At 41.7% G+C, this 27667-nt stretch overlaps 1 protein-coding gene across 9 annotated transcripts in view; it reads left to right on the forward strand.

Moving 5' to 3' along the window:
• Positions 1-27667, forward strand: part of GRK3 (G protein-coupled receptor kinase 3) — a 132004-nt gene that overhangs the window by 23281 nt on the left and 81056 nt on the right. For 7 of the 9 annotated variants that reach the window (XR_012019399.1, XR_012019398.1, XM_072803008.1 and 4 more), the window contains exon 2: positions 1515-1591. Coding sequence is in view for 5 of the 9 variants with exons in the window: in XM_072803008.1 (XP_072659109.1) it covers positions 1515-1591 (77 nt within the window). In the remaining 4 variants the exon portion in view is untranslated. Of the gene's footprint in view, positions 1-1514; positions 1592-3050; positions 3118-27667 lie in introns of those variants that run through there. The other 2 variants (XM_072803009.1, XM_072803006.1) reach the window with 2 other exon arrangements.

A 27667-nucleotide genomic window follows, 5' to 3' on the forward strand; every position in this document is an offset into this window, starting at 1 on the left:
AAGCCAGACACACAAGACAACATATTGTGTAATTTTATTTATCTAAAAGTCTAGAACTGGAGCAAGTAATCTGAATTAACAGGAGATCACTATTTGCCTGGATCCTAGAATACAGGGAGACTGATTACAAAGGGGTATCTTGTGGGGTGATAGAAATATTCTGCATCTTGGGGCACCTGGGTGGCTCAGACAATAAAGCGCCTGACTCTGGCTTTGGTCATGATACCAGGGTCCTGGGATCGAGCCCTTCATGGAGCTCTCTGCTCATCAGGGAGTCTGCTTCTCCTTCTCTCTTTGCCTCTGCCCCTCTTCCCTACTCATGCTCTCTCTCAAATAAATAAATATCTCTTAAAAAGAAATATATTATATCTTGGATAGTAGTCATATGTGGAAAAACTCATCTATTGGTACACATAAATATGCATTTAACTGTATATATATACATATATATATAGATAGATTATAGCTCAATTAGTTTAATTTAAAAAGTTTTATAAAGGGGTGCTGCTGCTGATTTTTTTCCTACCAGAGTCTGATAGGGAGTTTCTACTCTTTTCATTTGATATTTCACTTTTGGTTCACTTGTTGAATGATGCCTAGTTTCTCCAGTTTTCTGCCTTGCTTATGTATATGTTAAAGTTCTATGTTTATGTGCTCTCTATTCCATTTCATTGATTAATGTGTTTATCCTGTCTTAATTATTTTAGCTTCATAAAAAGCCGTGTTCTCGATGTTCTCTTTCTCTGTAAACATTTTGCTACTCTAGATCCCATGTTGTTCTGTATACAGTTTATAAAGATCTAATAGTTTCTGTGTTCCGTGAAAAACTGTGGAACAGTGATGGGGATTGGATAGTTTTTATAGATACATTTGGGTAGATGTTAGATTTTTGCAGTATTAAGTCTTTCTGTTCATGACTGTGGTGTACTTTTCCATCTATTCAGATTTTCTGTTATGTCTCTCAGTACATTTTGTAATTTTCCCTACAAAATTCTTGCACATATTTTGAAGGGTTTATTTCAAGGCATTTGGTGCTTCTTATTTTATCGTAAGTGAAATCTGCCTTCCAATTATGTTTTCTCGCTGTTTATTGTTGATGTATAGAAATGTGGTTTAAAAAAATCTCAGTCGTATATCCAGGGAACATTGGCTTTTGTTTTAGAAAGAAGCTTATTAATCGACTAGCAGTATGTGTCACATGTGCGTATTCTTGTGTGGATTTTGAGAAACAGTAGGGTTAACGGCAAGCTTTCCCATAGTAAGGGCTTAAGTTATGTTTAGTCAAGTGTCCACATGTCCCGTCGGCCCTGAGTCACAGGAGAGGATACCACCTGGAGCCATGATGCCTCTAGCTTTAGGTGTTGTTGGCCATCTGTGCAGTTATGAATGTCAGTAAGAGGGCTCTCTGGTCAACCAGCAGCCTTGAGTTAAGACATCCATTTGTTGTCCATGTTGGGGATGGTTTCTCATGATGCAGGCTGCACTGCTAAGAATGTGTTGCTCTTCTCTTTTAGTATCCGGAGTGTGATGCAGAAGTATCTTCAGGAGAGAAATGAAATCACCTTTGACAAGATTTTTAATCAGAAAATTGGTAAGTTCCCCTTACTCATTTGGCATGTCCCACTTACTCATCTGGCATAACTATAAGTTCCATAGTGGTTCCGGGTGACATTAACGTCATGTATAAATGCAGCCCCCTAGTGCTTTTTGTGCTTTATAGCTCCAGCTGGGGATGAAGGAGGTTTCATGTAATAAGATACTGCATGGTTACTTTAATCCCTAGTAATGTATCTTTTGAATAAGCTATTGGGAAACAGACTAGTTTGATTTGAGGTTTTAAAGCAGTTGGGGGGTTGCCAAAGTCAAAGGATTGGGTAGTTGGTAACCAGAGAGAAACACTGTCCATTCAGATCTGCTTTTGAGGTCCCTAGCTGCCCTCACTGTACTTTTCATGAGTTGGCCTGTGAGTTGGCCAAGGACTTGGCCTGTGTCTTTTTTTTTTTTTTTAAATTCATGAGAGACACACATAGAGAGAGAAAGAGGCCAGAGACATAGACAGAGGGAGAAGCAGGCTCCATGCAGGGAGCCTGACATGGGACTTGATCCCAGGTCCCCAGGATCACGCCCTGGGCTGAAGGTGGCGCTAAACCGCTAAGCCACCTGGCTGCCCAAGCCTGTGTCTTCATAAACATACTGCACTCCTGTGTTTGGCCAGCTCCTTCCAAAGTGTGGGGCTTGCTTATGTGATCTCATCACTTTTTCCTGGGCTTTTTAGTCTTTGCATGCTGCTTGTCATTGTTAGTTCCATATCAATTACTCTTATCCTTCTGGCTCCATTCAGAGTCTTACTTAGTAGGTCACTAGGACTCCCCTGTTGTGTTCACAGGGGTCAAAGATCCATCTCCCTCTGGCTGGTACCCAGCCCTGGTCAGTGCTGGTCCTGGCCCGTGCAAGTGTGTGGATGTATAGGCATGCTCTCTGATTACCAGCAGTTAGTGCCTAGAGAAATGAGAACTGAGCAGGAATTGCTTTATGTGGGGTTTCAAGGCCTCCAAAGCAATGGAATATTGTGTTTTCACCTGGCTTCTGAAGGGCTGGTGATTTGTTTAGAGGTGACTGCCTGCCGGGTTAGGTAAGAGCTGTAGTCTACATATTTTTCTTTTTCTTATGCCCCCAAATCATCTCCTGCTGTCCAGGAATTTTCCTAAACAATATTTTGTTCTCAACTAGGATAAGATTCATCGTTTGGCCTTGCCAGCTGGCTATAATTGTTGATCTGCCCAGAGTAATGTGATAAAGAGATAATTCTAAGATTTTACACGAAATCACCTTAGCTGAATATAAGAGAATTGGAGGCTCTTTTCCTTCCTTTGCTCCTTACTTGCCTCTCAGAATTACTCAGAGAAGTTTTGCCGAGAAACTATGTCATAGTTTTTAAATTATTTTAATCCTAGAGGAAATCACTTTATTAAAATTTTAAGAAACCAAGGTTGTATTAAATTTTCTTGGAACTCAGTTTATGCATTGAGTTGTGTCTCCGTGATTCATAGACGCAGATTGATCCCTTTGAGACTGGATATCCTTAGCGGGAATTCTGGGTGGCCCTTCTGTTTACAGGTAAGGATACATAGACTCAGGTTGGTGAGATGGCTTGTTCTGATTTGTCATTCTCCCTCTCTGCTCATTCTCTAAAGGCTCTTGGAAGGGCAACAGTGAATATAAAATGTGCTTTAGACAGGGTCACCTGGGAAGAGCTGGATAGAGTTTTGTTTTTTTCTTTAGAAAGAGTCATGATGCTCTCTTGTGTTCAAGTAAAGTAGAAACTGATGCAGAAAGTCTTTGGATTTGGTAAATTTTTTATCTAGCCTACAAAAATTAGCCATCTAGCAAAGTGATGTAGTTTCTCTGGTAACCCTTGAAGTACAGTGGTCAGAAGCTGGCTGCTATGTTCCAGAGAGGCCAATGGAGTGTGGCCCGTCTATGCTCTGAGGACCATGTGTGGAGAGCCAACGGCCCTTAGCTTACCTAGAAATATTTCATCCCAATCATTGGGATTTGGTGAGTGAACCAAAGTTGAAAGAGTTTGACCTTCGTCTCTCTTTTTTTTTTAATTGCTGCTTCTCTCTGTGTTCATGGCATTGGGCTGTCATCTGTGTAAATAAGGGCTCCCCTGTGCGTCTGCTTTTGTAATAGAGAACAGAAAATAAAACTATCACAATAACAAGAGTTCAATTAAAAAAATCGATCTGGGGATCCCTGGGTGGCGCAGCGGTTTGGCGCCTGCCTTTGGCCCAGGGCGTGATCCTGGAGACCCGGGATCGAATCCCACATCGGGCTCCCGGGGCATGGAGCCTGCTACTCCCTCTGCCTGTGTCTCTGCCTCTCTCTCTCTCTCTCTCTGTGACTATCATAAATAAATAAAAATTAAAAAAAAATCGATCTGCAGCTTTATCAAGATCTGTGGTTCATAGCATAAAACACCCTCCTCTCACGAATACAGTTCAGTAGTTTTTAGCACATTCACAGACTTGTTGTGCAAACCCACACCACAGCCTCACCTTAGAACAATTTCAGCACCTCCCAAAAGAGGCTCCATACCCATTAGCACTCCCCCCCACCCCCACCTCTAACTACTACCAATCTAATTTCTGCCTCCGTGGATTTGTTCATGGTGGCACTCCTCCTAGATGGAATCAGCCAATAAGTGGCCATTGCATGGGCTCATCTCAGATTATTTTTAAGATCATCCATGATGTAGCATGTGCTGGGACCTCATTTTAGGCTCTGCAATATTTCCACTGGATGGCTCTGCCACGGGATGTGTATCCTTGCAGACGTCGATGGATGTCTGGGTTATTTCTACTTTTTGGCTATCATAAATAATGCTGCTATGGGAGGAAGGTGTTCTTGATGTGTAATTTGAGCAGGTGGTTCCCCATTACTAGGGCATACTGGAGGATTGTGGAAACCTGCTGTGTCCTGAGCTCTTATGCCGGACTGTGAGATGCACCAAGGATTCTTTCTCTGACCCTCACCCCTTTCCTCACACACATGCAGGCCCCCAGGCATGTCTTTCCTATTGTTTTGATCCAAGCCTTATACCCATAAGCTGGCCCTGCATGCCCTTGACCTGAGTGCCTGACTGGTATGAAAGTGGCCTCGTGCCCTGGCCCCAGCCATATGGGTTCTTCCGTGAGAGCAGCTTCATGGGGCACTGACGGCCTGTGAATTCTATTTCGATTAAGCTGTTTTAAAGAATTTAAGAATTGCTTAGAAGAATAAGTAATTTCTTCCTTTTCCCTTCCTTCCCCTTTGTGAGCTCAGAGTGGTTCTGGGGAAGCTAAATCTGAACTTGGAAGGTCACAGGCAAGAACAGGGACTGCTCGGGGGGCGGGAGGGGGAGAGAAGAGCACATGGTCACCTCACCAAACACAGTTCTGTAATTGCGTCTGGGCGAGGCTGCAGTTTGATGTCTGTCTGGCCCCTCCTCCTGCCCTGTGGCCTTCTCCTTTCTGGCTGGTGTTAGGGGTGGGGGCAGAAGGGAAGGTGACTGGTGTTGGGGTTAAACCTGTCTTCCAGTTTTCAGCACCTCCTCTTCCCCGCCTTTGTCTCTCCTGTCTGTTCCATCTGCCCCTTTCCAGGACCATCTCCACATGTCACCCTTTGTTGCTTTTCGGTGGTTCTGTTGTTTGCCTTCCTCCCTGTATCCCTTTCCTGTCAGCTCTTTTCTGCCTTCTGGCACCTTCCACTCTCCTCCTTGCTATGGTTACCACGTAGTTTTGGGAGACTGCCTCCCAGCTCATGCTATAGCCCATGCGTAGAAATGCTTTGTGAAATGGAAAGGGTAGAAATCTTTCATTCACTTGGCCTCTGAGGCTTTGTTGAGATGACGGCTGCCTGGCTGATCTGTTGGCTACACCCCAAACTGGTTGATATTACATTGGTTTTCTTTCTTTTCTTTTTTTTTTTTTTTATATTGGTTTTCTTATCTATAAAAGTGGGGATCAGAATAGTACCTGTGAAGCCCTTAAGGCAGTGATAGGTTCTCAGCAGATGCTCTGTGAATGAAAGCTCTCAAATGAAATTGTATTTATTGTAAAAATTTCTAGGCATGCCCCAAAGTAGACTAATAAACCTTCATACATATATATCACCCAGATTCATTATTTTGCAACATTTTACTGTACTGGCCTCATCCATCCCCTCTCTGTGTAACTGTTGAAATATTTAAAGCAAATTACAAGCCCTTTTGACAGTTTCAGCCCTATATGCATCTCTAAAAACGACAAATGTTTTCTTATACAACCTTAATCATTACCCCAATCAATGAAAACGATGACTCTTGGTTTAATATCTAATGATGATTCTTACTGTAATTCTGAGTCTATAGTCACATTTTTTTCTGATTAACCAAAGTATCCTTTTACTCTTGTTTTGTTGGATTCAGGATACAAATATTGTTCTTATATTGTAGTTAGTAATAATGTCTCTTTTAATCAAGAACAGGTGACCCTACCCTTCACCTCCCCTTACCTTCTTGAAGAAACTGGGTCAGTTATACTGCAGAATGTCCCATATTCTGGATTTTTCTGTTCGCTTCTTCATGAGATCATTTAAATTGCGCTTCTATTTTCTGTATTTCCTGTAAACTGAAAGTTAGCTTTAATAGCTTTTTAGATTGGTTTGACTTTTTTTGGCAAGAGTACTGCACAGGTGGTGCTGTGTACTTTGTGGCAGGAGGCACGTGACAGGTAGGTGTTGCTCTATAGTCCTGTCTCTACAGTGGGTTCAAGTGTGGTCAGCTCTGCAGTTCCTCATTAAGCTGTCATCTGTGGTTTTTTTCATTTTCATTGATGCTAGCTGCCTAAATCGCTAATTTTTTTAGGGAGTTGCCAAATGGGGGGTTTTCTAATTATGCCATTCCTTCCATATTTATTACTTCTGCTCATCAACTAAGGCTATTTGGTTGCCTTGAAATATAATTCATGTAGGGGGTGCTCAATCCGTTAAGCATCTGATTCTGGATTTTGGCTCAGGTCATGATCTCAGGGTCATAGGTTTGAACCCCCATGTGGGACTCTGCTTTGGGTGGGGGGGTGTCTGCTTGTCCCCCTCCCTCTGTTCCTCTCTCCTACTTGGATGTGTGCTCTCTCTCTCTTTAAAATAAATAGGGGATCCCTGGGTGGCTCAGCGGTCTAGCGCCTGCCTTTGGCCCAGGGCGTGATCCTCGAGTCCCAGGATTGAGTCCCACATCGGGCTCCCTGCATGGAGCCTGCTTCTCCCTCTGCCTATGTCTCTGCCTCTCTCTCTCTCTCTCTCTCTCTCTCTATCTGTGTCTCTCATAAATAAATAAATAAAATCTTAATAAATAAATAAATAAATAAATAAATAAATAAATAAATAAAATCAGTCTTAAAAATAAATATAGTTCATGTAAGAAAGGCAGGTGTGGTTGGCTGAATTTGAAGGCAACTCCTATGGCTTTGGCTTCCCAGCATTACTCCCACGAGCAACCCAGTGAAAGAAATTTTATACAGGAAATCAAGGCTGTGTTCTGGTTGGGCTTAATCTACTCACACCAGCTCTTTAGAAAACAGAGAATTTCCTCAGACTGGCAGCAGAAGAGGAGAGACCAAACCACAAGAACAATTAGGCACAGAGTTCCCAACTTTGCAGGTGAAGGGGACTATGTGAGAAGACTGTGGGTGTTCTCTAGGAGCTGAGCCAGGACCACAGTCCTACAACCATAGGAACTGAATTCTGCAAACAGCCTGAGTTAGGTTGAAGGTAGATCCCCCCGGAGCTTCTAGATAAATCCCTAGCCTGCCAACACTTCGATTTTGGTCTTCCGAGCCCCTAAGCAGGAAACCCAGCAGAGCCCACTGGGATTTCTTTCTTTCTTTCTTTCTTTCTTTCTTTCTTTCTTTCTTTCTTTCTTTCTTTCTTTCTTTTTTTAAGATTTTATTTATTTATTCTTGAGACACACAGAGAGAGAGAGGCAGAGACAGAGGCAGAGGAAGAAGCAGGCTTCACGCAGGGAGCCCGATGTGGGACTCAATCCCAGGATTCCAGGATCACACCCTGGGCTGAGAGGGCAGGCATTAAACCGCTGAGCCACCCAGGGATCCCAACCACTGGGATTTCTGACCTCTAGAACAGTGAGCTCAGAAATTGGTGCTGTTTTCAAGTCACAGAGTTTGTGGAGATTTGTCACAAAGCAATAGAAAACTGATATAGTAGGATAAATGCTTAATTCTCTGTTTTTAATGGCCAGTTTTCAGAGTAAAAATAATCAAGTGACAGGCTGCTTTATCCTCCTTCTCCTCCTTATACAGAAATTGTATGTCTTAACAGACGTCAATCATGCTGATTCCTAATTTGCTGTCAGTAAAGCTTCCGCATTTCAGTATTGACATAGTGTTCTTAGCTTGGCTTATCCAAAGAATAGTTTTAAAGGGATGCTAGTTATTGAAAGACAGTCAAAAGAAGTTATCAGTACTGATTAAGATTTCGTTACTATTTTCTTTCTGTAAGATATACTGAAGTAATCTCATAATATGCAAGTGAGGTGCATGGTCTTTAGCAAGCTACTTAGCTCTTCTTTTTATTGACCCACTCTAATTAGAGGGCAATGTTTCTTTCTTTTTTTTTTTAATTTATTCATTCATGAGAGACACAGAGAGAGGCAGAGACATAGTCAGAGGGAGAAGCAGACTCCCTGCAGAGAGCCCGATGTAGGACTTGATCCCAGGACTCTGGGATCATGACCCGGGCCAAAGGTAGATGCTCAACCACTGAGCCACCCAGGTGTCCCAAGGGCAGTGTTTCTGACTTTAAGGAGACTCCAAAGTAGGTACTTAACTCATGAAGTATGCAAATGTTACCCTCATGTTCGAAGAACATCATGGCTGATGTAATATTACATCACTTGCCAGAGGATCATCTCAGTTTATAACACTGACTCCCATTCATGTGAGTGGAAAGCTGCTGTATATAGCCTGTAGTCTTTTGCATCTGACTTCTGTCATTTAGCACCAGATTTTGGAGGGTCAGCCATGTTGTGCATACCAGTCTTTCACGCCCTTTTGAGGCTGAATTTACATTCCATCATATGGATAGACCACACATTTTGCTACCCATATAGATTATTCCCACTGTTTGTTATAAACAATGCTGCTCTGAATATTCACGTGCAAGTGTGGCCATATGTTCTGTCTCTCTTAGGTATATAACTAGGAATTTTGGAATTGCTGGGATATCTGGTACATTCATATTTAGCTTTTTAAGAAATTGCTCTTGTTTTCCAAAGAGGCTGTACTACTTTTCATTCTCACTGTCAATTTATGAGGGTCCCAAGCTTAACCATCACCTCATCAATGCTTGCTATTATCTTTCTGGTCATAGCCATTCTCGTGGGTATGACCTGCTACTTCACTGTGGTCTTGATTTGTATTTTCCTAACAGTGACACTGAACATGTTTATGTTAATTAGCCTTCTTATATCTTCTTTGGTGAAATGCCTATTTAAATCTTTTGTCCATTTAAGAAATTAGTTTTAATTTTGATGAAACCTAATTTATACATTTTTAAATATTGTATTTTTGTGTCATATCTAAGAACTTTCTGCCTAACTGAATGCTGTGAAGATTTTCTTCTTTTCTTCTACAAGTTTTATCATTTTAGCTCTTACATTTAAGCCTTTGGTTGATTTTTGAGTTCATTTTTGCATGTGAGGTAAGGGTTTAAAATTCTCCCTTGTGTGTGTGTGTGTGTGTGTGTGTGTGTGTGTTTGGTTTGTTTTTTGTATGTGAATATCCAATTGTCTGAATACATTTGTTGAAAAACATTTCTTGGGGTATAGAGTGGTTCAGTCAGTTAAACGTCTGATTCTTGATTTCGGCTCAAGTCAAGATCTCTGTGCTGTGAGATTGGGCCCCACGGCAGGCTATTGCCCTCCTCCCCCTTGCAGCGTGGAGTCTGCCTGAGATTCTCTCTCTTCCTCTCGCCTCCACCCCACCCCACCCCCTCTTGTTGAAAATTAATTGACCATAAATTGAAGGATTTATTTCTGGACTCTCAATTTTGTTCTATTGATCTTTGCTTTAGGCCAGTACCACACTGTCTTAATTACTGTTCAGTTTTAAAATCAGAAAATAAAAATCCTCCCACTTCTTTTATTTTTTTCTTTTTCTTTTCAAAATTGTTTTTGGCTATTCTGGATCCTTTGCATTTCTTTTTTTTTTTTTTTTTTTTTTTTTTAGAATTTTATTTTATTTTTTTTTTAATTTTTATTTATTTATGATAGTCACAGAGAGAGAGAGAGAGAGGCAGAGACACAGGCAGAGGGAGAAGCAGGCTCCATGCACTGGGAGCCCGATGTGGGATTCGATCCCGGGTCTCCAGAATCACACCCTGGGCCAAAGGCGGGCGCCAAACCGCTGCGCCACACAGGGATCCCCCTTTGCATTTCTATATGAATTTTAGCATCAGATTTTCAATTTCTGCAAAAAAAAAAAAATCCTGCTGGGATTTTGATAGGGATTATGTTGTATCTACAAATCAATGCTGAGAGAATTGCCTCTTTCACATTAAGTCTGCTGATCCATGAATATGAAATATCTCCCTGCTTATTTAGGTAGTCTTTAATTTCTCTCAACTCTGCTTTGTGGTTTTCAGTGCTCTTTGTCACATTAAATTTATTCCAAAGTATTTTAATGTTTCTGATGCTGTTTTGAATGAAATTGTTTATTTTCATTTTTGGCTGTTTAATCACTAGTACATGGAAATAGAATGGATTTTTGCACAGTGATCTTAGATCTTGGAATCTTGCCGAGAATTTAGTTTATTAATTCTATGAGATGTGTGTATGTGCACGCATGTATGTTCACATTGTGAATTCTTAGGATTTTCCCCATAGAGAATCTTGTCTCTGAATAAAAACAATTTTACTTCTTTCTTTGCATTCTGGTTCCTTTCCTTTTCAATTTTTACTTTTCACTTTGATTTCTTAAATATTTCTTACATTGCTCTCATATATTTAGCATGATTTCTGAGAACATTTATATAGAAAGCGCATAAATTCTATTTGGCATCTGGGGTTAAGGCATAAGAAATATACTTGTTATGGGCTTTAGAAACAAAAGTATATCTTTCATTATAAAAAGACTACATTAGAAAAATAGAAACTATTACCTTTCAAAAAAGATTTTTGAGCAGTTTCTATAGAAACAAAGATAAACACAGATATCTACTCGGTATCTATTAAAAAAGAATCGATAATTATGTAAGACCATGGGTATCCCTGGGTGGCTCAGCAGTTTGGCGCCTGCCTTTGGCCCAGGGCACGATCCTGGAGTCCCGGGATCGAGTCCTGCATTGGGCTCCTGGCAGGGAGTCTGCTTCTCCCTCTGCCTGTGTCTCTGCCTCTCTCTCTCTCTCTATGTATATCATGAATAAATAAATAAATATTTTAAAAAATTACGTAAGACCACAGACATAGTGAAACGCGCACACACACACACAAGCAACACAGAATAAAACATTTTAGGATTACTCTTTTGTTAATTTCAAAGACCAGAGTTGCCAATCAAGTTTTTTAATTTATAAAAGTATGGCTTGGAGTGTTCTGTGTCTCAAAACATAATAGAGGGTTAAAATCCACAAAAATTTTTTTTTTAACTATGTGACTCTCTCCTCAAAAGCTAGGGTTAAGTTATAGCATATTGAGCACCTTTGCATTTGGTTGTAACAAGGGGAATCTGAACCTGGAAACTGGTTTCAATCTTTGTGTTCCCTTTTTGCTTCCCACTTTGTTTGGAAGTGAGGGCCTGTGATTGACAGTGGCAGAGTCAGGCCCCCACCCATTTTATCTTGTACAAAACTTTTCTCCAGCGAGAGCAGCCAGCCACCATGGAGAAGGAAAACTTGGGGCCTCATTCAGTTCTGCATCAATTATCCTTGCCTTTGTGGAGACTTTTAGCGAGGGAAAGAGTTAAAGATCCATTTAAACTTTCCAAAAGCAGAGATAAACACTTGACTAAGCACAGCTAATTGGATTTTCAATTGAAAAGGCCAGGGCAGCAACAGGCAACCCACTGTGAGGGAACTCAGGAAAAGTTAGGGACACTGATTTTGCACATTACCAATTTGGGTTTCCTAATAAAAGTGCTGCCCAGAGCCGACAGACACTGAAGAGGGAAAAACTGTTACTTAAAAACCTACCAGCAGACAGCCTTTTCAGCTGGCTTCTTCTCTGTGTTGGCCTCCCGCAGCCAGGATTGGCCCCTCCTGTAGGACCCGACCCAAGGTGGGGGCTGCCACCTGCCTTGCTGTGTAGCCTCTACCCCTCTCTGCGTATATGGGACATTGGAGAGATTTGAGACAGCTTTCAAGGAGCATGAAAATACTTTTATTAGGACAGGACTGATTTTCCTTTTTTAAATCATCGTTCAGGTTTTAAGGTAAGAAGAATCGGTCCAAGAAAAATTCGGAACAGCTGCATTTTACTGGAATGACCCAGTCCTTTTGCATCTGCTAATCACTAGATGTTAGGAAAGCTGAAGTACGGCTGCTAGACCCCCTGATCTGCAGGCTGGCAATCTGTGATCTTTCAAATCGTTGCTGTTTAATTCTCCCTGATTTTTTCTGTGTCTGCTTAGTAGAAATTCCATTTAGTTTGAGATGGTGATGGCTGCCTGGATGTCAAACACTGCCCTAAGCATTTCGTGTGCTGGGTAGAAGAACATGACCAAGTTTGCACTCAGGGCAAAGCAAAGAGGCAAGCCTGGATTGGGAGTTCTGTCCTTCACAACTACCTGTCCCCAGAAAAACTTAGTGTGGAAATTAGCATGCAGATGGAGTTCTTCTTTTCCCTTCCCTTCCCTTCCCTTCCCTTCCCTTCCCTTCCCTTCCCTTCCCTTCCCTTCCCTTCCCTTCCCTTCCCTTCCCTTCCCTCTCTTTTTCTTTCTTTCTTTCTTTCTTTCTTTCTTTCTTTCTTTCTTTCTTTCTTTCTTTCTTTCTTTCTTTCTTTCTTTCTTTCTTTCTTTCTTTCTTTCTTTCTTTCTTTCTTTCTTTCTTTCTTTCTTTCTTTCTTTCTTTCTTTCTTTCTTTCTTTCTTTCTTTCTTTCTTTCTTTCTCCTTCCTTCCTTCCTTCCTTCCTTCCTTCCTTCCTTCCTTCCTTCCTTTCCTTCCTTCCTTAAATAACATATCAACTGTACAGTTCCTAAAATCCAGAATTTGAGTGCAGCACACAGAGATCTTTCTGTAGCAGATGTACTTATGTACTTTGCTAAATGAGACATTCACAGTTGAATATGTTTTGATCCAATGCTTACTAGAAATATCTCTTTAAACAACAAGGCACATGGGGAGGATGAAGACCACATCAGGCCACAGAGGGCTGCCCACCCCAGCCAGCTCCTTCTGCAGAAGTATGCATGTGACACCCATGGGCCTCTGGCATGTCAGGATCCAAAGCATCGGTGAAGTGTGTTTACTCCGATCAGGGAGTCCCTGCAATTTGAATATCGGTGGGGCTGCTGGTGATGTTTCTGAGGCATGAGTTTAAATCCCAAGGTGAACGTGGGGAGACTCCTCTCTTAGCTGAGAGGGAAGCATAGCCAATCAGCCTGCATCCGCAGCCGACTCAACTCTGTAGCTTTCTCCCTGGCAGAATCCATGTATTTTAGGAGGAAATGGGTATGCACTAGCAATATTAGCAAATGTGAGGTCTTAAAAAGTATAGCTAGAGAATGGCAAGGATCTAGGAAACATCACCTCTACTGGCAAAGCTGTTCTGACATCAGCTTCTTGAACTGACTGTGGGGGGATGATGGGGACCCTTTTAGGATTTAAAAAAAAGCCCAAACAGGTTATGAAATTTCAGGTGGAGCTTACTGTCAGGATATCCCTCTGGTTTTAGCTGTTTTGGAAATACTTTTTCTGAGGATTTTATACTTTATCCATGATTTTTGTCAGTATTTCTACTTCAGGTCAAAATCAAAACCAGGAAGGTTAGAGATACGCTATGAGTGGTTATTAGGGTTTGTTTTAAATCTACTGCTAAAAACTCAGTTGTTGGTTCAGTAAATTTCACCACGTGCCGCACATTCTTGGAAGCACCAGGGAATCCATCTGTGCCCCCATGGAGCTGACATTCTACAGGGAGACAGACCAACAATTATACTATCCGCATGGTGGCTCAGGTCATGGAGAATTGCAAAGCCAGAGAGAAAGGGCATGCCAGTGGTAGTTACAAATTAGGATGTTTCAAGAAGGCACTGCTTGTAAAGGGGAAAGTGAGGGAGCCGAGCCCCTGTGTACCAGGCCCAGGCTGAGGGTTCAGCAGAGACTCTAAGACTGGAAGCCACCATGGTGGAAGGGCAGAATGAAGGCCTGGAGGCTGTAGCCAAGGGGGTGAGTGGCCACCTCAGGTGTGGGAGCTGGACAGGCTTTATAGGCCATTGTGAGGGTGTTGGCTTTTCCTCGGAGTGAGTTGGGACATAGGAGAGTCTGAGCATTGGGCTGGCACACTCTTGCTCAGGCGTTCACAGAGCAGACTAGCTGCCATGGAAACGGGCCTGGGAGGCAAGGGTGGAAGCAAGAGGTGATTCTGGCTCTTGGACAAGTCGGGTAGGTGGAGGTGGTGAGAGAAGTCACTGAATTACAGCCTTGGAGATGGGATTTGTAATGAATCCTTTTGGAGTACAGAAGCGGGTAGGAGGGACAGGGGCCTGCTGGGGACACAGTGTCCTCGGGTTCAGGTCAGGCCGGAAGGTGAAGGAAAGGCTTAGATGGGAGGCTGAAGTCAGAGCATGATGGGGCTGATCCTGGCCTCAGAATCAAGGGAACTTGATCTGCACAGGGCTGCTTGCTGAGGGCTGCTGCCACACATCCTCTGCATTCTTCCTGATGCTTTCAGGTCAGCGGGTAAGCTCAGAGCTCTGTCCCCTCTGTGATCACTTTCTGCTCACTAAGGAGCAGAGAACATTCCTCAGGTTTGGCTTAGAAGAGAAAGAAATCCAAGCCAAGGTGAGGTAGGCTGACGTGTGCTTGTCTCTCAAAGAGACTATTTATAACAGCAAAACACAAAGACTCTAGGGCCACTTTTAAAAGAAGCGCTTTGTGTTTTGTTTTTTTTTCTTTAGAAAGGGGGAGAGGTGGCTCTACTCACTGTGGAGCCTGACCTGGGGCTCAATCTCATGACCCTGAAATCATGACCTAAGCTGAACCAAGAGTTGGATGCTTAACTGACTGAGCCACCCAGGCACCCCAAGAAGCAAATATTCTTACCTTGTAAGATGCACTTGCTTTCCATGGAATTTTTTTTTAATTGAAATTTTCATTGCTTGGAGTGTGGGTGAAAGTGTTACTTAAAATCATTGTTGCCCTTCAGAGTTTGCTTTCAGAAATTCATTTGCTTGCCATATAATTGTGACTATTTAAAACGATTGGAATTAGTTTTGTTTTGTGGCTCCTATGCTCCTATCAGCAAGTGTGTTCAGAATTGGAGGTGGAAAATAACTTGAAACAGAATAGCTTTACTGGGAACATTGATTTGGGCCCTTTCCCTCCCATTTTTCTTCTCATTTATGATTTTCAGAATATACCCGATTTCTTCATGAGATACCACATATATAAGAATCCTGTTGTTACTGATTTTTTCTTTGTTTACTCTTAACCATATTATATGTTCATGTTCTTTTTTTTAAAAAAAATGGAAGTATATACATACAATGAAAAACATCTATTTTATTTTATTTTATTTTATTTATTTTTAAATATTTATTCATGAGAGACAGAGAGAGAGAGAGAGAGAGAGAGGCAGAGACACAGGCAGAGGGAGAAGCAGGCTCCATGCAAGGAGCCAAATATGAGACTCAATCCTGGATCCCAGGATCACGCTCTGAGCCGAAGGCAGACGCTCAACCACTGAACCACCCAGGCACCCTGAAATGCATCCATTTTAAGTATCAAGTTTGACTTTTGACCAAAGTGTACACTTGTGTAACTACTACCACAGTCCATGTGTATAGACCAGTTCCATCACTTTATTTATTTTAAAAAGATTTTATTTATTTATTCATGAGAGACAGAGAGAGAGAGAGAGAGAGGCACAGACACAGACAGAGGCAGAAGCAGGCTCCATGCAGGGAGCCTGATGTGGACTCGATCCCAGGACTCCAGGATCACACTTGGGCCAGGCAGGCACTAAACTGCTGAGCCACCAGGGATTCCCCAGTTCCATCACTTTAAAGAGTACATTCTTATCCCATTATATTCAGCTCCCCCCAGCCCCAGGCAACCACTGATCTCTTGGTTACAATGGATTACATTTGCCTTTTCTAGAAGTACATTTAAACAGAACATCAGGGCGCCCCGGTGGCGCAGCGGTTTGGCGCCGCCTGCAGCCCGGGGTTTGATCCTATGGACCCTGGATCGAGTCCCTCATCGGGCTCCCTGCATGGAGCTTGCTTCTCTCTCTGCCTGTGCCTCTGCCTCTCTCTCTCTCTCTGTGTGTCTCTATGAATAAATAAATAAAATCATTAAAAAATTAAATAAACAGAATATCACACACTTTTGGTGTCTGCCTTATTGTCCTTCTTGGAGAGTCATCCTATTGTGGCTTATCTAGGACTTGGGTTCCATTGTTGCTGAATACTTTTCCTTCATGTGGACGTCACACAATTCAGTGTTCATGGACTTTGGGGCTGTTTCCAGTGTGGGGCAGTCATGAATAAAGCTGCTACGGACATCCTTACCCATTTTATCCTTGTTGTGAGCACATCCTGCTGAACAGATGCTGCCTTCCCTCTTTGGTAAGTGGCTGGACCCACTGTGGAGAGGTACATGCATATGATAGTTGTTAATGTCGCTTCATGAATGTTCCCTCTTTACATGTTGTCCCTCTATCCTCCTGATAGATTATTGGGATGTCTGCATTCCCTAATATTGATATAACTATACCACCTCCTGGTATTCATGTTTGCATGGTATATCTAGTCTCTGTAATCTCTGCCTTTTAATTACAATATTTGTCTAGATATTTTCATTTACAGGGAAATAATTACCAGTATGGTTGGATTTAAGTGTCACATCTTCCTATTCTGTTGCTTTTTTCCTTCTTTTGGATTGAGTATATTTGAATACGTTATGTTGCTATTCCTGGCTTATACCTCTTTGTTTCCTTTTTATGTTTTTGATGTTTCCAGGCACCTTGGATTCCTTGAATCCTGGTGCCCTTGCCTCGGTGCATCCACCCTGGTGCTGGGGTCCCACTCCCAACATCACAGTTCAGAAGGTGAACTGGCCCAGGCCGAGCTGGCCCGTCCTGGGGCCCTTCTGTTTATTTCCATTCTCCCACAGACCATAAGCCCTTTTATGACTGAAAACAATGGCTTTGTACATTTTGTCCCATTTTCTGTTACTGTATTACGCCCTGTGGTGTCATTTTATTTTCAAAATAAAATATTTGGCTCTTGCTAGGGAAATGGGTTCAAAATATGAAACTGGAAGAATCTGTAAAATCCTACGTGTGTAATACCACTGTCGTAATTTCGCAGTGATATGAAGGTGGTGACCAGTTTCCAACTTACCAAGAGCAGCACAGGTAAATGGAAGTAGGAGCTCTGGAAAAGTCTCTGTCAGTACTGTTGGGGTGATGAGGACAGCCATTAGCAAGCCTTCCGGTGCCGGGTGCTCTACGTATAGTTCTCAGTCTTCAAAATAACTTCCTGTGGAGGTTGTCGAGAGCCTCGTCTGCCAGGTGAGAAGATACTCAGAAGTGAAGTGACTCACCAGGCATCTCGCAGACAAGGATGGGCTGAGCGGGAATTGACCTCACAGAGTTGGCGTGTACCCCCTGCCGAGCTCAAGCTCTCAATCACTGTGCTGTGCTGACTAGTCTACTTGAGAGATTTTTCCCAATGACGTAGGTGACATGTTTCATGAGGCAGCAGTAGAATTCAGGTGAACCAGTGCCAGAGCTTCCATGCACGACGTGGTTGGTTTGCTCCTGAAGTGGCTACTTGTGTTGCCAGGACAAGGCAGTGTGATTAATTTCCCACAAGAAGAGGTCATGAACACCCTCACCGTCTCCCTCACACACACCAAACCGGCCCCTCTTCTCCCTTTCTGTTGATGGCAACGCCACCACTGATGTTCTCCAGCCACCCAGGGCCCCTAGTCGTGTCCCCTGTTTGGCACTGTCCCTGTTACACGATGCCCTCTCCTTCCCCATCTCCTCCACCCACCACCACCTGAGGTGGTAGCTAAGGTTATACCCTGACCCACAGTTCTCAAGACAGGCTCTCCTATTTTTGCATTCATTCTACAGTCTCTTCTCTCTCTCTTTTAAGATTTTTATTTATTAGAGAGAGAGAGAGAGCGAGCATGAAATGGGGAAGGTCAGAGGGAGAAGCAGGCTCCCTGCAGGGAGCCTGATGTGGGGCTCGATCCTAGGACCCCAGGATCACGACCTGAGCCAAAGGCAGATGCTTAACCAACCAAGCAGACATCCCTGCAGACATCCCTGCAGTCCCTTTTCTAAGTATTAGGAGGCATTCTGGAAATGGCCTTCATCAGGTCCTGTCCAAGTTCTATGCCAACACTTAGTGCCCACGATGGAAGAAGTCCTGTTTGCTGCTGTCATTCACATCACCAGAATTGGCCACAGCCTCTTGTCTCCGTCTCTGTCCTGTGGTATCATCATCTTCAGGGCACAGCGTGACACACCATCCCCTTACACCTCCTTCTGCAGAAGGCCTTCATCTGGTCTGTGCTGTTCTCACAGGTCCACCCATGAAGACTGGCTTAGCCCCCCTGATTTCTGACTGTCTGCAGTCCACTTCCTGGTGTTCTTGCTGCACTCACTGTGTGTGGCACACCTTTGGCACTTATTGTGGAAAATGTAGTAATGCCAGGTTCCTCTTACGTGCTGGTTCCCTAACTGGAGTTTAAATTTCTTGAGACCAAAGATAATCTCTGCTATGCTGATCCTTCTTTGCGACTCTCAGGCATCTAGTTCAGCATCTTACACAGCTGAGGAACTGACTTTCTGTTTGGTTGACTCTCTGTTTTAGTGCAAAATCCCCTCAACTGCCACACTATAAAACTCTTACTTGCAGCGTTTTGTGTAAATGGTGTTTGTGTATTATGTGGTTACTTCTCAGTGTGGTGACAGTATGCTGGGGAGGAAGTAACAGCCCACCGATCATATGCCCAGCGCTCCCTCTGTTCCCTCTGCAGTGGCCCCCATGGGCATCTGTGCACTGTTGGGCCAGGTGTTAGCATGGGCCCCCTTAGAAGTGGCAGGCTTGGTTGGGCAGCTGTTGTGAGTAGATAGGTCATGGGGCAGCAGCTGGGTAATTGTTCTCTCCGTCCGCTCCTTGAGCAGAAGGTGGAGGGAGTATTCACGGATGAAGCCAGCATTGCTTCCCACGGTGACCTCCCTGCTTCTGGGAAGATGGCATAAGGCCCCACATGTAACCGCCTTTAAAAAATTACTTATGATATAACTTGATAAGGTACCTGTGTCATTTAGTTGATAAACTGCTGTAGTCAGTTGGCTAGAAGTTAAAATGAATTTGGACAAAGTAATCACAGATACCATCTCTGCTTTACTAAGTACTCATTTCATGTTCACTAAGTCGCCCATTAAGTATGAAAATCAGCTCCAACCACGGATTTTCTGAGATTCTGCTCCAGCAGGCTGTGGGCCTTCTTGCCCCAGTGGATCAGTGGCAGCCTGATTGCCTGGTGTTCCACTGTCATGGGTCTGTTCTTTTGAGTCTTGAGGGCTTTTGAGAACATCCTCGCATCCTTACACAAACACTCAGAGGTAGAGGTCGGCAAGCACTATTAGTACATAGGAGTCCCCACCAAGTACCTATTTTAGGTTGGCTTAGGGAATGGGATGAGGATGTGAAGGGTCATCTGGGACAGTGTGGTGGCAGATGAATCACAGAGGGCCACAAATTTGCTTTGCTTAAGGACCTATGGTGTTGAGGAGAAAGAGCCTCTAAAATCCTCAGACCTGGATTTGAGAGCTGAGTTTTAATTTTTTATAAAATAATCACCTACTTATGTAAAACAAAACAAAACAAAACAAAAAAACTATTCCCCAGCAGGCTTTTTGGCGTGTTGAAGCTTTCTGCAAACACCAACTATTATGCAAGTGATTATTAATACCTGGTTCCAGTATACTTTATTTACGATGGACCCTGGGCCTCCTGGCCAAAGTCCACCTTTCCTGCACACCCAAGCCCTCTACAATGTAATCCAGCATCCCTTCCACTGCCTTCCCAGAGGAACTTGTTCTGCCCAAGTTTGAAGTCTCACCCTTCCTTATGGCAGCTGAGATTCTGACCTCCCAGCCCCTGTGTGCTCTTTCTCCCATCTCTCTCTGGCCTGTTAATCTCTCCATGCCTGGCTGGTTCTTCACTTCTACCTGAAACCATGTGTGACTGTACCACAAACCATACCTGCCTTCCCCTTAGTAAATTTATGAAATGTTTATTGAGCTGGTTAAGTCCTAGCCATTGTGTTAGGGTTTAGAGATACAAATCTGCAAGAGAGGGCCGTTTCCCTCGTGGGTCTCTCTAGTGGACAGCTGCTATTTACTGACACAGGTATCAACAACTGCTGTTTACTGACACCATACTTCCTTGCATGGTACCAGCTGTCTGTCTCAAAGACCAGAGACCCTGTTAACAGGGAAATGCTAGAGGTATTTCTATTACCTCCAGGAATGTGATGATGAACCAGAAATGGGCACGTAGATCACCCAGATGAGGCCAGGGACCCGAGAGATGGAGAGACGGAAGGATTTCTTGGATAGCAGTACTGGACTGGCGAACCCCAATTCAGTAGGCCTTGCACACTGTGAGCAAAAGACCCGTGACCCAGGGCAGAGATGGGTGAGGATTGTGGAAAGACAGGTCGTTACAAAAGACACATAAAAACAACTTAACCATACAAAAAGACTTTCAGCTTTATTAAAAAGTAAGAGAAATGCAAATTAAGGTTACTCAGAAATGTTACTCTTTCATCTTTCAAACCTGGTACAAGAGCCCCCAGTTTAGTGACGCAGTTTCAGTGTGGCTGTGGGTGTCAGGGCAAGCATTGTGACCCACTGCTGGTGGCAGGACAGGCAGGTACTGCTCCCAGGGGGCCAGGTCTGTGAAACCAGCAGAAGGTCCATGAAGCCCTTTGGTGCAGAAGTCTCATGCTGAGGAATGTATCCTACAAATATGCTTGAGTACACGAGAAACCACGTACAGAGAGGGTTATTTCGTGCAGCAGTTGTGTGAGAGCAAAGTATTTGCAACAGCCCAACTGTTCATTGTTAGGGAAAAAAGTTATACAAACTATGGCATTTTGTAGGACCGTGCAGCTGCAAGGAGGGATCCAGGGGCTCTTCCAGACTAGGACAGCAAGATCTCTAAGGTATCGTGTTCTGGAAAAAAGACAGATATAGGCAGTGTGCAGGGTATGGTGGGAAACAAGAGTTTATTTCTGTACCTGCCTTCATGCTGTCCTAGAAGGTAACACGTGCCTGTAACAGACCCAAAATGGCGGGGGCTCCACACAGAAGCTTCTTTCTCATCTGGTAGCAGTGCAGGGCAGGTGTTTTGAGGTTAGCTGGAGGCTTCCCTCCATGTGTTAAGTTGCTCCTGTGGTGTGGCTTTGGTGTCCCTGCAGTCCTCTGCACTGAGCTGGGTGAGAAAGGGTTAGGGAGTTCCACAGCTTTCTAAGCCTTCTGGAAGAGAAGGGAGGGCACAGAGGACACTGATAGCAGGGCTAGCTTGGGGTACATGGTGATGGCTCCCTGCTGGGGAGATGTGGGACAGGATGGGCAGGGAACTTTTCACTTCATGCCTTTCAATCCATTTTTCAAACTGAGCTGTCTTGTCCATTTATTAAACAAAAATGGGTAGTTGCAGTTTAGTGGGATCATGCCTTGAAAATGTTACGAACCCAGGAACGTGGGAGCAGAGAAGAGGGACGGCTCCACTTAGCCTCGGGTGAGTGCCAGGAGTAAAGGAGCTGAGCTCAGATGGGGAGCTATCATATCTGAAGGTGTGTGGAGCCTCCAGTGCTTCCCTGGCTCTGGCTGGCTGGACAGGTAGGGTGTGCATGGTGCTCTGGCTGGGCCAGTGGTGGAGCAGCATGTCCTGTGTGGCTCCCCTGAGAAGTTCAGGAACAGGGGAGCCATGTGATCAGACCCAGGGCAGCAGCATCAGGAGGGATTGGAAAGACGCCTAGAGGCCTGGCAGGTAGCTGGGTGAGGTTGTGGGGGGGGGGTTATCTAAAGGAAGGAAGGGTTGCCTCTCTCCCCTATAGAGCTGACTGGGCATCAGCTAATGTAGTCTGTCTGTCCATGCCTCCAGTGAGATTATGATAGCTTTGAGAAGCCCTTCATTTCACACTTAGAGTATCATGACATAAATATTTAGTGGTTGGTTTACCTTTGTTTTAAATGTGCGTTTATATTTTATACACCAGAAAAGTTGTTCGGATCCTCAGTGCATAGCCTCTGGAGTGATCACAAAGTGATAACTATACATGACACACATATATAGATTGGTTGACTCTTACTCTGTTTCTTCCTTGTTAAAATTATGGTTAGATTCAGCATGTATGCCCCCCATCCTCTCCACCACACTGACACATGCACACCTGTTTTGTACTGGCCGTGTCTAATCTGTAGTGTGTACACTCACGCCCCAATTTCTGTAATGCCAGTTTTAACCAGTGCCCCTGAAAAAGTCTTTGGAAAATAGATATCATGTGGCTTACTAAAATAATATTTCTATTTCACTTTAAATTATTTTGAATCTCACTTTGTCAGTTTGTTTACTTTAGATATGCACAGAACTGTGACAAATGAAAAACATCGACCATAGTCTGGAAAGAGTTTTAGTGTGGTGACCTTTCTTTCTTTTCTATCATTTCATAATAAAATGTTTTTAAAAGGCTGAAAGCAAACCAGCTATTAGGAGACTCTCGATAGAGTTTTCTTGCCACTATATTTTTACATTTTCCTCTCTATCTTGACTTCCCTTGTTCTGATTTGAGTTAAGAACCAGTTGCTTAGAACATTCCATGAATTTTTCTCTGGCCACATTCATTTGTGCTTCTGTCCACTGGATTCTTAATATTCAGGACCCCAGATCTCTCCATTATCTAAGTAAATGACCATATTAGTTAATCTAAGAGTATTTTATTGAACATGTTTGTCTTGAATTTAAATCAAGGATGGGATGGCTAACTTGGATTTTAGAAGTCCTAACTGTTAACAGTATTCCTAAATTATATTTCATTTATAATTTTCCCTGTAAACTTTTAAATCAAGAATTGAAAGTTCCTATGTGATAGAGTCAAGTAGAAGTAAATATTTGGTTTATATGAAATAGATAAATAGAATTAGCTAAATATTCATTTCAGTTTATATTTATTCCTATTGGAAGAAATGAAAGGGAAAATTATTCATTGGGAGTTTGGGCTGGTAATATTCAGCCCAGAGACACTGGACACCCTTTGGGAGTTTTCAATATCAGTATGCTTTTTTTTTCTTTACTTATGAATTTGCTTACCTATTTATCATTTATGATTTCATTTTCACCTGTAAAGGATATTGTGTATCCTGGGTGTGTGAGAGTCATTGTTGCTGACCTCTGCGTTGCCCAAAACTTTTGTAATTACGCTTTTTCCTCCCATGTATCTGAGTGTGAATGATTTTATCTTCTGTACGAACTTGTGCTTTATGAAAAACATCCAGTAGTCGTTGATGACCATGTAAGTGGCTTCCTGAAATTTTGGTTTTCGATCTGTGGCCCACTTATAACTACTGTTCAGGAACATCTTTTGAGCCTTGTTCCTGGCTCTCTTGTGGGTACTTATTTTTCTTCTTTCACACCACTCTTTTGGGGGATGGGGTCAGGTTTATTGAGGTATAATTTAAATAAAGTAAAATTTACTATTTAGAGTATACAATTCTGAGTTTTAACAAGTACGTAAAGTTGTATAGATACTACCAAAATCAAGATACAGTGCAGTTCATCACCTCCCCGGATTTCCTGGTGTCTCTTCATAGTCAGTCCCCACACCACTCCCCACTCTCTACCAACCTCTGATCTGTTCTCTGTTCCCATGGTTACTCCTTTTCCAGAGTGATGCAAGTGCAGTCACGGAGATAAAGCCTTTTGAGTCTGATACTTTCACTTGGAATAATGCATTTGAGATTCACTCATGGTGCAATGTCAGTAGCTGATTCTTTAGTATCATTGAGTAGGGTTCCATCCTATGAGTATGTCACAGTTTATCTATTTGCCAGTTGAAGTACATGGATTATCTCTAGTTTGAGAGAATTGTCTCTATGATAAATATCTGTGATGGATTTTCTTGTGAATATAAGAACATTTGTCTTTCATTCCTCTTGGTAAACACTTAGGAGGAAATTGTTGGGTTAAATGGCAAATGCATGTTTAACTTAAAAGAAATGATTTCCAAAGAGGTTGTACCTGTTGTCTTCTTACCAGCAGTCTATAAGAGTTCCAGATGCTTTATATCTTTACCAGTATTGGTGTTGCCTTTTTTTTTTCTATTCTCATAAATATAGTGGTATCTCATTGTAGTTTTAATTTGCATTTTCCTAATGACTACTGATGTTGGACATATCTTCATGGGTTTCTCCATTCTTTGGTGAAATGGAATCTTTTCAAATTTTTTTTTATTTGTTTTTTTTTTTTTTTTCAAAATTTTTTTTAAATCACATTGTATTCTCATTATTGAGTTGAGAGTTCTTTATACACTTTGATTATAAGTTCTTATCAGATACATATTTTCAAGTATTTTCTCTGAAAATGTGGCTTGTCTTTGCATTTTTGTAGGCATGTCTTCAGAAGAGCAGAAGTAGCTAAATTTCAATTAAGTCCTGTTTGTCAGTTTTTTCTTTCATAAATCATGTCAGATCTTAGTAATAATCTTTGCTTAACCCGAGGTTTCAAAGATCATTTTTTGTGTGTTTATTTTCCTACAATTTTTATATTTGGAAATTTATGTTTAAGTCTCCTATCTATTTTGAATTAATATCGTAGTGGTCATGTACTTTTGCATACAGATGTTCAGTTGTTTTAGCACCATTTGTTTAAAAGACCTTGCCTCACCTCATTTCATTGCCTGTGTGCCTTGGTGAGAAATCAGTTGACTAGGGACGCCTGGGTGCCTCAGTGGTTAATTGTCTGACTTTGGCTCAGGTCATGATCCTGGAGTCCCAGGATCGAGTCCCGCATTGGGCTCCCTGCATGGAGCCTGCTTCTCCCTCTGCCTATGCCTCTGCCTCTCTCTCTCTGTCTCTTATGAATAAATAAATAAAATCTTAAAAAAAAATCAGTTGACTATGTACACCTCTATTTCTGGACTCCATTCCCTTCCATTGATCTTTGTGTTTGTCTTTTTCTTCAACAATTCACTGCCTTGATTACCGTGCTTTATAAGAAGTCTGGAAACCAGATAGTCTAAACCCTCTCACTTCGTTCTTTTTCAGAAAAGTTGATTTTTTTTTTAAGTTCCCTTGTTTTTTCATGCAAATTTTAGATTCAGTTTATTGATTTCTACAAAATCAGCTACTGCGGTCTTGACTGAGATTGTGTTAAATCTATAGATTGATTTGGGGAAAGTTTGACATTTCAACAGTATTGAGTCTTCTGATCTATGAACATGCTATCTCTTCTCCTTTATTTGAATCCTCATTGATTTTGTTCATTAGTATTTTATAACTTTCAGCATATAAATCATGCACACATTTGCTTAGATTCCTTCTGAGGCATTCTGTTTTTTAGTGTTATCATAAATGATATTGTGTTTAAATGTAAATTTCCCATTATTTATTGCTAGTATGTAGAACTATGCTACTGATAATGAGTGTGCAGTAAATTTATGAGTAAATCTGTCTAAGTAGTTGAATTCTCAAATTATATTTCAGGATTCTTTTGGCTCCGTTATCTCTCAGTAAAAGAGATTAATTCTAATATTTGGAGGTACTATTTTAAATAGTTTATTTCTTATATTGTATTTGAATGACTTTTGATTAACTTTTGAAACTTTAAATTTTATTCATTAAAAAATAATTTGTTAGGGCTTTTTGTTGTTTTGCACAGCAGAATTCTGGCAGGTGTTCACTACCCTTGGTTGATTTTACTTTTTATTCTTGGATCATCATATTACTGACTTCTTTTCCTGCCTGGGTGCTTTCATAGGCTTTTCCAACTAGCCACTAGCCAGCTTGCTCTGATTTTCTTCGCTTTAACTTCATGATTATTAGTTATGTTTATATGTTCTTCACCATTCATTCCATGCCTTTATAATTTGATTAGTTTTATTTTATTTAGAGTAATAGAATCCTAGAGTTGAAGAAATGTGGAGATAAGCTAATCCAAGGCCTTTTGCTTTTAAACTGGAAAAAAAACATACACTAATATTAGAGACCCAACACCTGTTCTCTTAATTTGTTTACATGGAAGGTTAAGTATGAGATCTAACATGTAACACTTCCAATCCTGGTTTAACAATCTAGTGTGGTCGATGGAGCTATTTCATGATATTTGTTGTGATTTGGATGACAAGTTATAAGGAAGTTGCTTTGAGGTGCTTGAAGGAGTTGAAGGAAATTTCCAGAAACATGGGTGTTGGTATGCCTGCACAGTGTGGTTTATTCTAACAGCTAAAAGAAATGCAGTACACAAAATGATAATCTTCACATTGTTAGGAAAGAATATTTTAGAGAACTCTTGGAACGTGTAGCTCTAATTTGCTACATTTAACCACCTTTTTTCCCCTCTCTCAGAATTAAGTTTAATTATAGTGGAGCTTATAAGCATTGCTCTGTTTAAATTATATTAGCTTTCCCATTATATTGTATTTATTCAAGGAACCCTGTAGCTTTTAGGTGGATAGGAAATTACTAATTATAAAAGGCATAAATATTTGAAAACCTAGGTTTATGGCAATAATTTCTATTATGGGTCACATAAAAATTTTGTTAAAAGCCAAATTTCAGTTATTTTTCTTTAACACAAAATAACTTCCTTTCCTAATAAGTGTATAGAATTTCAAGCATGTTATTTTTATGACTTTACCTTTTTTCTTGTAATTTTTTATTTTTATATACATTTAAGTGTTTTTTTTTTTTATAATTTCAAAGTTAAAGAAAAGTCATAAGAACAGTTGAAGGAACTCTTATGTACCCTTTAAATAGATGCACTGTCATATGTATTCTGCTGCATTTGCTTTATCATTCTGCCTTTCATGGCTTTTTTTCTGAACTACACGGGAGCAATTTGGAGACCTCACTTCCACTTCTTGCTCGTTATATATTTCAGTCTGCATGTGTCAAGGACAAGGTCATTCTCTTAGATAACTGTGGTACAACATTCAAAATCAGGAAACTTACTACCAGTGCCATACTGTTGTCTAATCCACAGACTATATCCTGATTCTAACAGTTACCCCCTAAAATGTTCATCTTGGCTATAAATTTTCCTAGTCTGGGATCCAGTCGTGGGTCATGCTTATATTTTGTTGTCACCACATATTCAGGCTCTTTCAATCTGACCAAGTTCTTTAGCCTTCTTGGGGTTTCATGACTTTCACATCTTTAAGGATACAGGCCAATTTTGTAAAATGGCCCTCTGTTTTTGTTTATTCTTCTATAGCAGTTAGGCTCACAGTATGCATTTTGTCAGGAAGACCACAGATGAGCTGTTGTGCCATCCCCAGGAAATCTTGATACTGGTTCGTCTTGATGCTGGTGAGGTCAGTTTAGATCCTTTGCCTAACGTGGGTGTGTGCAAGCGTTCTCCACTGTGGAGTTATAAGCTTCCCCTTTATAAGTAATAAGTAATTTATGGGAAATTGCTTTTGAGACTATATAAATATTCTCTTCAAAATTTTACCTTCTGTTTTAGCACCCATTGACTTACGAGCTCCGTTATTCCTTCTACAGTTTTTATTTTTTTATTTATTTATTTTTTTTCCTTCTACAGTTTTTAGTTGGCATTTGTCTCTTAAGGAAGAGCTTCTCCTCCTTCCCTTCTTCCGTCTTTGCTCTCTTCCTTCCTTCCATGCCTTTTCCCTTCCTCTGTTCCTCATTCCTTCCCTCTTGTTCATT

The sequence above is a fragment of the Canis lupus genome, chromosome 27 (genome assembly GCF_048164855.1).
Source record: "Canis lupus baileyi chromosome 27, mCanLup2.hap1, whole genome shotgun sequence".
NCBI classification, from domain to species: domain Eukaryota; kingdom Metazoa; phylum Chordata; class Mammalia; order Carnivora; family Canidae; genus Canis; species Canis lupus.